The following is a 12,117-nucleotide window of genomic DNA, read 5'->3' on the forward strand; positions in this document are numbered from 1 at the left end:
AGATATCTATAGCAAGTCACTGGGACAGACCAGGACGAATGGTCTTGTACATTCCACAATGGCAGTGACGACAGCACCAGTGATTGGAGAATCTGCAAATGATATTTGAATGAGGTCCCCGGGTCTATCTGTCAGTGGTACGGTACCCTCCATCAAACCCCAACATGGGCACAGCAACGAGGACAAACAAGAAGATTGTCTGCGGTCACTTGAAACAAGGCCCATCATCAATGCCTGACTGACACAGTCCGACGTTACCAACGTCTATTCGAGCCGTCCGTCTCTTGTCGTACCCAGCTTTCACGGCGTATTGGATCCTGGCACGCGAAATGCGGAGTCGCACAGATTTACTTGCTGTCGTGGTTGTTGACCCGACGAGGTATTGATCTAGATGCACTCACTTTACTTGCTAGTAACTGGGACGAGTGACTCTTGAACAATTTTCTATCTTGTCTCTCAGCCGCGACATATATATTGGGAAAGCCAGGACAGTTCATACCATCGTTATCTAAGGATCAGATTAATTCTCTGGTGTCGGATGAAAACTACATCGAATACACCACAATATAGACTTGGGTTAGCTATGCTTCATATATTCGAGGTATGATACGACTATGCACGATTAGGGAGGACTGTGAGATCCAGACATGATCGAAGCTGAATATGATTCCTAAAACCAAGAATTATCACACTATTGGACCCACAGTTGTCGTCAGGACGGAGAGTCAATTTTTGTGATCACCGTGGGACCATATTGTGGTTGTTGTTGATTTAATGGACAACCTGAGCTATCGCTTCATCCCTCGAATCATACCCATTGACAAAAGCACCAGTGCATGCATGTCGTACAGGAAACTATCCTCTACCTGGATGACCTATTACCTTGCCAGGTATTATCCCTTTGGATAGTATAAACGGGCACAAGGGAGTCAACCAAAAAGAAGTTATAGAAGAGACTGGGGAGGTGATTCGGATACCCAAAGAGGGGAACTAAGAACACACAGTCAGGAATCAAACAAGAAACGGCCACCAAAAGTTCTTCTAACCAAATTCAAGGAAAAGCTCTTGGTCCTCCGAAGTTCCTTAGTGTGGAAGAGAGAGCACAGAAAGCAAGAGAGGATGAGCTCAAGATATACCGCGCCGGTTTATCACAGAACTAGGACGTGTAGACCCAGAGAGTCGATTCTAAGCAGCAGGGAAACGACTTATGTTCTAGGAAAGGTGTCACATTGTTCTTCGGCATTTGAAATTCCGGGATGAGTGTCACCATCTACCGTGCCTGGGGGATGACTCCATTCTGGCCACAAGTCTGATCGCCCGTGGTCCAACAGGAGCTCTACAACTTGGCGGACGATGCGGCTGCTGGTTAAACAAAGATATTACGAGGAGTGACAGACGGCATGAAGAGTCTGGGACTGCCAGTGAATCACGAAGAACTAGTATACCACCAAAACGGTCTTCCAACGAACTGGACCTGGTCACAATGAAAGTCCTACAACAGAGCCATGATGGTGTCAATGAGACAGCTTCCTGAATCTCTCAGGTGCTCCTAGCTTCCACTACGCCTGCCTTCTCGATTGGTGGTTTCACAGAACTGGGACCCAAGACTCCACGCTTGCCAACTCCCTCGTTGTACTGGAGACCGATATCATCGACCTCCCAGATTCTACCGGATATGGTCACGAGAGGGGTATGGCTGGGAACTTGCTGTTTTTCAGACAGTGCCTGCCATCTTCAACCGTGATACACTTGTTGCTTTTCCAAATTCTCAATTCTCCGGTTTTCAAACACGCACGCCACTTGTGACTTTAACGAATGGCCTCGAAATTCGCACTTTTCCATATCCACAACAAAGCTCACATTGATGGCCTCGAGCGATTTTTGTCTGGAAGCAGAGACTCGCGTATACTGGCATAAATGAATTTAGTCATTATCGCGCATTTATCATTCTTCTCTAGTTCATACCACCAATAACGTCTCGAATTTTAGGCGTCATTATTGACTACGGAGCTAACCCACGGGTGCTGAATATCAAGGCTCCAGTTACAAACAGAATGCCTCATCCGTGACCACCATCACTTTGTGAAAACTAGAGAATTCGACACGATGAGCCCGAAAAGCGACTTGGTGGGAAGGATCATACCGATAATAACAGGGAGTTTCTGGGGTCAGTGCTGAACTTGACGACAGTGCAAATCAGCATCTCCAGCTTCTGATTATAACGTCAGTCAATCCTTGTGCTGAAACATACATGATCGGAATACATTCAATGCGCCGTAACCTCACCATATCGTGAACGAATTCTCTACAGACACCAGACCCATGCTGGCTCCGCCGCGAGACTAAATGTTATCAACCATCTACATCTACCATCAAAGAAAAGCAGGGTGGTTAATTAGACGATAGTCAACAACGAAGAGGCAGTAATTATGGCTGTGGTGGAATTTCAAGTGCATGACAACAGCATCTCCCGGTATTCATTATGACTTCCATGTGGTACTTGCCCCTTCGTGTATGAGCAACACTTCAATCCAGGGACCTTTCCCGACCTGGATATCTCTTACATGCTGGTATGGTCCAAGCTGATCTCACAAATTTGTGCCTTGATGCCTTTCGTCATATAGCGAGAGCCCTCTCTGTGTGTGAAATCGGTCCTCCCTGTGGTCGATCCGCTAATGGACCGTGGCTATGCCACGAGCTCTGGAAAATGTCATCGGCAGGTCGAGAGCATTCTCGGCCAAGGGGTCAGAGGTCCACGTGTACTTTGGGACATACTAGGCACTAGAGAGCTGTTATTGATTCATTCATACGTTTCTTATGGGGTTTGAAGAGCTCAGTTCTCATTCTGCAGGAGGGTCTGTCAAATAAAACGAAAAGTGGCTGTCCATATATCAACCAACAACCAATTGCCAATTGCTAATGACAGAGACAGACTGATGATAGCGAACAATAAACCCTGCCCTTCATTCATCGCAATAACTACACACGGAAGAATTGTCATGCTGTTGGTCCAAGAAAAAAGAGTAACCTGCTTTACTCGTCGCTATAGATCTTCCAGCAAACTTCTGACTCAGACTTTGATTGTTTAACACGACATCCACATTCTGTGAGATTCAGTGTTGGAGAGCGATGTCAGGATCCTAGTCGGGTATGGTGCAAGCCGAAGTCTACAAATCCTGCAAAACGTTGGCCTCGTCTGGGGTAAACCTCCAACATATAGCGGGCACTTTTATGAGCGTCCATGACAGAGGAAAGCAGACAACGAGACAACGACATCGAGTTATCGATTTCTAAATTGGGGGATGATGAACTGGCTGTATATAACTGCGACCCTCTGTGTGTTCCCATGTCATAGAAGACTGGGAACGAAACCATCAGATGAGAAGGCTCATGTGGCTCTTCCAGATGTCTTCAATACTCTTATTGGATATTTTGCGCACATGTGGAATGAAAATAGCCGTTTTCTAGAATTGGCTTTTCTGTCTGATGCGCCGCAATAAGCGGATACAACGGAATGAAGAACATAGCTGCAGTCAGATGCAATCATATTATTCTGGGATAGCTTTCAGACAGCAGTTTGGAACACTGTCCCTCAAAATAGAGCTACTTCCTATATCAGCCCACTAATCAATCACAGTCTCCACGCCACCGGGCCAACTCACGAGCTCTGTCTTCATTTATCCGGTATTTTCACTATTCCGGCCGCCAAGGTGAAGTTAATTCTGCAAGCCATCACCCTTTCTCTCCCCGACACTCGAATCTATCCGCTGTATTTACGCTACCATCACGAATCTGATTCGTCGGATTATGGGAGAATGAGCTGAGTACGCAACACTCACCCCATCATTCCAACAACTACATCTGCAATGTCTTTTTCCACAACCTTCTATTCCTAAGCAGCTATACCCTACAAATAACGCTCAAGATTCATAAAGCCCTATGTGCCACCACGTACACCATGGAACGCACCACCAAGCCACGGACGGGAATCGGGAAGATGAAATGAAGCCTTCGGCGCATTTAGGGATTTACTAGGCATGAAGCGATGCTCTACGACTCCCACTATGAAAGCAGGGACCACGGCTTCGGTCTCCGATACATGAATTAGGTGTGTGATTATTTCCTGTTTAGGCAGCTACTTTGGCTTCAGTTTCGTCACGATCTTATCTCGGTTGTCGCTGTGCAGACCTTGCGTCGCAGATTACTACATACTGAAAGCAGGTTGGCAGTGGCTCGAACTATGAAGGCTTTCTAGATAATCTTACATCTTATTTAATCCACTCATTCCTGTAAAGTCCGAGATCTATAGGATACTTTAATCTTTCACGTTGTATAAGATTTACTTTTATGGAAGATATTTGGATTGCTATAAGAATCTCTTAAGTTACAATGCATGTGTCGTATATTTCAAGAGGGACACAGGATGGGTCGGTCCGGCTGCTTTAAATATCGGTTATACTTATATATCGTGGGTTTAGACTTGATAGTTAATTAGCAATAATGCAGAATTACTCGTGTCAGTAGTTGAGGATTAGAGACAGCTAGCTTGTTGGCAGCAGATGCAGAAAGGTGATACTGTTTATCATGGGACATATGTTACGTAGGCTTGGCTGGATTAGAGATGTGATCACCAAATAGATTGATGAGAGATATGTTGGAGCATTTCTCATCCTAGGTAATACAGATCGTAGCATATCAGGGCATGCTCGGTCCTTGCCGTTCGCGATATTCCTGCATATATATTTCCAGCCGCACATCAATTCTTTAGATACATATTCAGATATGTGGTCCAGTTGTTGCAATTCATCTCGTCGTTATCAAGTCAGTCATCGACCCATTCAAGCGAGCCCTTCGCATCAAGATCGACCGCACACAAACCCAAGTACTCATATAGTCATACGCCTCCAGCACTTCATCCAGGCAATGTGGACGACCCTTCGTGATACGCCACTGTAAGTCCTCGATCCTTGACCAAATTCGACCACGCTTCGGACCGCTGGATGTGCCAACGGGGGTTGCTGCTTGGTGTTGAGGGGCAAATCTGAGGTCCATTTCTTTTTCCCAAAAGTTGAGCCGGACATGTTCAATCGCTTGTAGAGCCAGCCAGGCTGAATTGAACATCCCGTCACAATGTGGCCAGCGATGCAATTGAGGGACAGTACGACGATGGAGGAACGAAGAAATGGAAGAAGAAACTCAGGGGACTGATGCAGAGAAGACAAGGTCGACGCACGGGGCTGGAATTCCTCCTGGAGACACTCGGCTCAGCCTCAAGTCACCACGCCCTAAAGCAGGCTAAATTAGCCCAGCGTTGGGCAGGAGCCGGAATCCCTGTATCGTGCACGATTAGTATCGACACCTCCATGTGATTGGTCAGACAGCCGGTAAGCTAGACGAGAATTTATGCAGGAAGTCGAGGAATTGTAGGTGCTGACAGGATTACTACAGAGTCAGAGATGAGAAAGCAATGGCACTACGCGACGGCAGTAGTATCTTCCGCCTGAAGAGAGTCAGCACGCTCGGCGCAGGAAAAGCGCCCCCAAGCAGCTAAATTAGTGCCAGCATTGGCCAGAAGCCGGCCTGCTGGTGCCCGACTAGTGTCAACGCATGATTGGTCAGGAACCAGGAACTAATTGACATTCCCAATGATTGGAATCTGACACGATCATTCCATGCTATGGATAAAGCAGCGATTAGGAGCACAACTCAATGACTCTTGATTATTGTAAGGCGGTAGAACGTATCAATATGACTCTAATGGCCCAAGTTCTGAGGAGCAGGAGTGGCGGGCCCCTCCGGCGTGACATAAGCCTAGTGGGATTAGCATTTTCACCAAACACGGCATCGAACGTACCTTGGACATTCCACCATCGACTACAAAATCACTGCCGTTGACGAAGCTACTCTCATCACTAGCCAGGAAAACCACGGCATGAGCCTGCTCAATTGCCTCCCCGAACCGGCCGGTGGGAAAGTGCACCTCGCGGCGGAAGCGCTTGGGCTTGTCATCACCCAGCCAGTCTTGAAGCAGCGGGGTGCTAAGTTGTCAGTAAGCATCTTCACACCAGGGTTGGGACTCACTTCAATGGAGCCGGACATAGCGCGTTGAAACGGAACCCTTCGCGGGCATGTACAATGGCCAGCTCGCGCGTCAACGCCAGCACAGCACCCTTGCTAGCCGTGTAGGCCAGCTGAGGTGTGGCACTGCCTACTAAAGCGACCACACTCGCCGTGTTGATAATACTACCCTTAGTCTTCTTGTGACGACGTAGACTGAGTACAGCATGCTTGCATCCGAACCAGACCCCTTTGACGTTGATGTTCTGCGTGAGATCCCAGATCTTCTCGGGGGTATCAATGGCATCCGCATCATCGGCGTGCATGATACCAGCGTTGTTGAAGATGACGTCCGTGCCACCCCAGCTGTCTTGGGACTCGACCATGGCCTGCACTTCGGATTCCTTCGACACATCGCACTTGATTGTCTCAACCCGGGGGGCGCTAGGGACGACCTCCTTCACTTTGGCAATGGCTTTCTCGAGAGCGGGGGCGGATATGTCGGCCATGAGGACGTTAGCCCCTTCACGGGCAAAGAGGATACTGGTCTCGAGCCCGATGCCTCTGGAGCTGCTCAGAATTTATCATTTAGGTAATTTGGGAATCGTACCCTGCGGCGCCGGTGATGATGGCATTCTTGCCTTGGAGACGGCCTCTGGGAGCAGACATGTCTAGCTTGTTAGTCTCGTGCGGGGTAGACAGGCAAGACACTCGCATTATAAAAACACACCTGAAAATGGCTGATAATAGTATATCCTATATGCTGATGGAGGGTCAGAGAGATCGGAGCAGCAGCAATTGAATCCAGCTGAGAGCAAAAGAGCCAGATGACGACAGGGATGCTGTGGAATGCGGGACAGCGGGCCCGCTTATCTAATGCCCCGATAACAGTCAGGCACGCAGGCACCATGCAGGCAGCAGAATGGTCGTGTGCCTGCAGCGGTTGCTGTTCTATCTGCTATTTACTACAGTCCAATCGCGATCCTGAATGCAGCTGATAAGAATGGCATCATCCCAATCACGGGGTCTCCGGATCCGCCATGGCCATGCCCCGTGACGCCCGGCTGATAAGCCGCCGATAAGCGGTGGCTGGCGTCATTCGCATTCCTCCCTTTCCTTGAATGCAGCTGCGGTCAGCACTCTCGCCAGTGCAGACTGCGTCAAGCTGGCGACCTTTTGTTCATCATCAGAGCAACCATCATGTCCTCCACCACACCTCCTTACGAAGTCACCCTCGAGAACGTCGCTCACGTCCTCCAAAATGACACCCGGGTCAAGCTCGCCGGCGTTGACGTCGACGGCATGCTCCGCGGCAAGCTCGTCTCCAAGAAGAAGTTCCTCTCCATCGTCGCCGATGGCTTCGGGTTTTGCTCTGTTATCTTCGGCTGGGATATGCACGATCGCACCTATTTCAAGGAACTGACCATCAGCAACAAAGAGAACGGCTACCGCGATCTCGTCGCCATCCCGGACCTGACCAGCTTCCGTCGCATTCCCTGGGAGAACAACGTGCCGTTCTTCCTGGTCAGCTTCTTCGATCCGGACACAAATGAGCCGGTCTGCGCCTGTCCCCGAGGGCTGTTAAAGACTGCCCTGAGCAAGGCGGAGGCGGTGGGCTACCAGGCCATGGCAGGAGGTAAGTACTTCCATCTCCCTGAGGAATCAACTGACACTGTCTTTCCAGCGGAGTATGAATTTTATCAGTTCCGCGCGCCAGAAACCCATCCAAACCCCGAGCGCAATGCGTCGTCCACAGCCGCCTTCCTCAAAGAAAACCCCGTCGAGTCCCTCCCCTCGCTGACAGAGGGCATGTTCGGATACAGCCTGACCCGTCCGGTCCACAACCAAGACTACTACTATGGGGTCTTTGACGCCTGCGAGCAGTTCAATTGCGAGATCGAGGGGTGGCACACAGAGAGCGGTCCGGGGGTCTATGAGGCGGTAGGAGTGGCCTGCCACGGTGTTGATCCCGCTGACGGTAGCAGGCACTACAGTTTGGAGAGGCCAAGGAGATGGCCGACAAAGCTGGACTCTTCAAGTGAGTGCATCCAGCGACCAAGGGCCAGACTGACCCCCGCAGATACGTCGTCAAGTCCATCGGCACAAAGCACGGCATCACGCCGTCATTTATGGCCAAGCCACGCGAGGGGTTGCCCGGGAATAGCGGACACATGCACATCTCCTTAGTTTCAAAGGGCGGGAAGAACGCCTTTCTCCGCGATACCCCCGACCCCGCTCCCCCGTACCCTGACGTGGCTCATCTCTCCGATCTAGGGCGGCACTTTCTGGCAGGCGTCCTTGCCGGCCTTCCGGACGTCATGCCCATGGTGGCGCCCACGGTCAACTCTTACAAGCGGCTAGTGGAGAACTTCTGGGCGCCGGTTACAGTATCCTGGGGTCTGGAGCATCGGGCGGCATCAGTCCGGCTGATCACGCCGCCCACCGCGAGCCCGAAGGCGACGCGGCTAGAGGTACGTGTGCCTGGGGCTGACGCAAACCCGCATTTTGTTCTGGCTGCAGTAGTCGCATTGGGCTGGCGGGGTGTGGAGAAGAAGCTGGAGATTCCAGTTCCGCCCCTGTCCAAGGGCGAGGACATGGGCGGGGATAGCGATAAGGGAGTCCGCCTAGCCAAGTCGCTGCGGGAGGCCACGACGGCGTTTATGCGCAAAGACAGTGTCGCACGGGAGGTCTTTGGGGATGCATTCGTGGAGCATTTTGGGGGCACGCGGGAGCATGAACTGCGCTTGTGGGAGGAGGCCGTAACGGATTGGTGAGTGCCCTGGCTGGGCTTGAATATGATACTGATTATCGACAGGGAGGTGAGACGGTATATCGAAACGGTATGACCGGATAGAAGGAGCTCGTGTATAGGCTGGCATAGAGTGTTCCGGGTGGTCCAGACCGACGCCTGCAGCTGTAGCAAGGAAGTGGACGAGGCACCACTGGATCGGGAGGAAGCCGGAAGCTAGAGTGACTTGTCACATGCATTCACATGTCCATGGGGTATCTGTCAGTTTTGTTTCATCTTTGTATCTAGAGCATGTGCAGCGATGAATTACCGCCACCATCCACTGCCAATATATTCAGGGATCAAACAAGCCATCCCGCATCACCACCAATCCACCGCATCCAGTGATGCCGCCACATCACATCGGAACAAATCGGTCAGACGGACCGCAGGAGCAGCTCAGGACGGACGGAGCTCTCCACAAGTGACGTTGAACCGCGGTTGGGAGGAAGGCTCTCGGGCCTGCGGGGAGTTTAGGAGCTTATCGATACCCTCGGTCCAGCCCAGCTGCAGCTGCACCAGCGCCAACAACTACCGACCGCACAAGAAATCCCATCCGGTCTCCTCCATGGCGGGACCCCCGATAATATACCCTCTGCGCGAATCGATCGAGTAATGGGCCTTATCGCGCGTCGTCGGAATCGGTGGCCGGCGCGCCCCGGGCGGGGCACGCCCTCAATCGGCCGAGTTGGGGGTTTTCCGCGGGGAAGTCACGTGCGAGTAACCCTCATTTTGGGTTCGCGCGAGGCTTATCGGGGTCGGAGGGATGGAATGAACCGCGGTAGTGATGGCTTCTGACGTAGTGGAGTACATAAACCCTCTTCATCCTCGTAGCTAGATGTCTGTGTTATTCTCCTTTCCTCAACTGTCTACAGCAATCAGTGGACTGGTATAAGACAAAATGGCTTCCGTCGACTCCCAACTCAAGGACGTCGTCATCCTCGGCACCGTCAACGCCGACGCCCGCAAGATCCTCACCAAAGACGCCTGCGCCTTTCTGGCCATCCTGCACCGCACCTTCAATCCCACTCGCAAGGCTCTCCTGCAGCGACGCATTGACCGTCAGGCCGAGATTGACAAGGGCCATTTGCCTGACTTCTTGCCCGAGACGAAGCACATCCGGGAGAACGATGCCTGGAAGGGTGCCCCCCCGGCCCCGGGGCTGGTCGATCGCCGAGTCGAGATCACAGGCCCGACGGACCGGAAGATGGTGGTGAATGCGTTGAACTCGGATGTGTGGACCTACATGGCTGATTTCGAGGGTATGCCCCCTACCTCTCTCCCTCTTCCTTCACCAAGACGGGAGTAAGATACTAACAAGTATAGATTCGAGCGCCCCCACCTGGGAAAACATGATTAACGGGCAAGTGAACCTGTACGACGCCATCCGGCGCCAAGTGGACTTTAAGCAAGGCAACAAAGAATACAAGCTGCGGACGGACCGCACGCTACCCACGCTCATCGCGCGGGCTCGCGGCTGGCACCTCGACGAGAAACACTTCACCGTCGACGGGACCCCCATCTCGGGCGGCCTGTTCGACTTCGGTCTGTACTTCTACCACAACGCGAAGGAACTCGTGGCGCGGGGCTTCGGACCCTACTTCTACCTGCCCAAGATGGAATCACACCTCGAAGCCAGACTATGGAACGACGTCTTCAACCTAGCGCAGGATTACATCGGTCTGCCGCGGGGGACGATCCGCGGGACAGTCCTCATCGAGACGATCACGGCGGCGTTTGAAATGGATGAGATCATCTATGAGCTGCGCGAACATAGCTCGGGTTTGAACTGTGGGCGCTGGGATTACATCTTTTCGTTTATTAAGAAGTTTCGCAAACATAGTGGCTTTGTTTTGCCCGATCGGTCGGATGTTACCATGACGGTGCCGTTCATGGATGCGTATGTCAAGTTGTTGATCAAGACGTGTCATCGCAGAGGCGTGCATGCTATGGTACGCCCCCCTACATTCCTTCCAACCCTACCCTACCTGGGAACCCCACGATACTGACAAATACGATAGGGCGGCATGGCCGCTCAAATCCCAATTAAAAACGACCCCGCCGCCAACGACAAAGCAATGGAAAGCGTACGCGCCGACAAACTGCGCGAAGTGCGCGCCGGCCACGACGGCACCTGGGTGGCGCACCCCGCTCTGGCCTCCATCGCCTCCGAGATCTTCAACACGCACATGCCGACCCCGAACCAGCTCTTCGTGCGACGCGAAGACGTCAACATCACGGCTAACGATCTCCTGAATACCAACGTGCCGGGCAAGATCACTGAGGAGGGCATTCGCAAGAATCTGAACATTGGGCTCTCTTATATGGAGGGGTGGTTGCGTGGTGTGGGCTGTATTCCGATTAATTTTTTGATGGTACCGTGCCTCCCCCCATCCCTACATATCATCCAATATATGAGTACATGCTGATAGCAAGAACAGGAAGACGCCGCCACCGCCGAAGTTTCCCGCAGTCAACTGTGGCAATGGACGCACCACGGGATCACGACCGCGGAAGGGAAGAAAGTCGACAAGGCGTACGCGCTTCGTCTGCTGCAAGAGCAAGCCGATAGTTTGGCGAGCAAGGGCCCCCAGGGGAATAAGTACCAGCTTGCGGCGAGGTATTTTGCGGGTCAGGTGACCGGTGAGGAGTATGCGGATTTCTTGACCAGTTTGTTGTATAATGAGATTTCGTCGGCGGGGGCGGCGGAACCGGCTGCTAAGTTGTAAGTAAACCTGAGGTAGAGGGTAGGTGGGGTTTGGTAATTGGGTGTTTGGGGTTTGGGTTTTGTTTGGTACATTAGTATGATATGATATGGTATGATGGAATGGGGGGAGGGAAGTAGGATATAGGCTGGAACTGGTATCTTACGGATTGAATGGATGAATATTATTTCTGTTTTCCATTTACCCGTACTACAGTAACCCTACCTATCACACCCATATACATACTGCTATTCACTAACGGACCACACAGTACCTGGGGTAGTAACTTAAGTAAAGTGAGAGGTATCATAAACTAGACAATGTCCACAATAATTATCCGTTGCGAAATGACAAGTTGAATGTGCTAGTAGTACTCTGTATAGTATGATGCTTTGATAGTCAATCAGTACTCTTTCACTTGGCAGATACCATTGGCTTATCCGAATCGATTCATATAGCTCCATGATTGAATTCGAGTTCGACCAGCCTAATTCATGAAATAATCACCCTTATATAGTAGAAAAGCCTAGCCAATAACCTAAAAACCCTTCCCTCCCGCTCTCGCCC

At 51.4% G+C, this 12,117-nt stretch overlaps 3 protein-coding genes across 3 annotated transcripts; 2 read left to right on the forward strand and 1 right to left on the reverse strand.

The window, feature by feature from the left end:
• Nucleotides 1-5,437: 5,437 nt before the first annotated feature.
• Nucleotides 5,438-7,021, reverse strand: BO80DRAFT_28149 (putative short-chain dehydrogenase/reductase family protein). The gene is made up of 5 exons (XM_025714934.1): nt 6,788-7,021; nt 6,668-6,728; nt 6,082-6,621; nt 5,855-6,038; nt 5,438-5,811 (listed from the first exon to the last, which is right to left on the reverse strand). Exons 2-5 carry the CDS (start codon nt 6,724-6,726, stop codon nt 5,755-5,757), a joined length of 840 nt encoding a protein of 279 aa, XP_025576976.1. The 5' UTR covers nt 6,727-6,728; nt 6,788-7,021; the 3' UTR covers nt 5,438-5,754.
• Nucleotides 7,022-7,112: 91 nt separating this feature from the next.
• Nucleotides 7,113-9,005, forward strand: BO80DRAFT_28159 (glutamine synthetase family protein). Its single transcript, XM_025714935.1, has 5 exons — nt 7,113-7,693; nt 7,742-7,998; nt 8,043-8,095; nt 8,138-8,827; nt 8,873-9,005. The coding sequence occupies exons 1-5, from the start codon at nt 7,258-7,260 to the stop codon at nt 8,901-8,903; spliced, it is 1,467 nt and encodes a 488-aa protein (XP_025576977.1). The 5' UTR covers nt 7,113-7,257; the 3' UTR covers nt 8,904-9,005.
• A 741-nt stretch (nt 9,006-9,746) lies between these two features.
• BO80DRAFT_443451 (malate synthase) lies at nt 9,747-11,574 on the forward strand (the record flags this gene model as incomplete). The annotated part of the gene is made up of 4 exons (XM_025721353.1): nt 9,747-10,107; nt 10,172-10,797; nt 10,867-11,220; nt 11,287-11,574. The coding sequence occupies 4 exons, from the start codon at nt 9,747-9,749 to the stop codon at nt 11,572-11,574; spliced, it is 1,629 nt and encodes a 542-aa protein (XP_025576978.1).
• Nucleotides 11,575-12,117: the final 543 nt, after the last annotated feature.

This window comes from Aspergillus ibericus (assembly GCF_003184845.1).
Source record: "Aspergillus ibericus CBS 121593 unplaced genomic scaffold BO80scaffold_12, whole genome shotgun sequence".
In the NCBI taxonomy this organism is placed as follows: Eukaryota; Fungi; Ascomycota; class Eurotiomycetes; order Eurotiales; family Aspergillaceae; genus Aspergillus; species Aspergillus ibericus.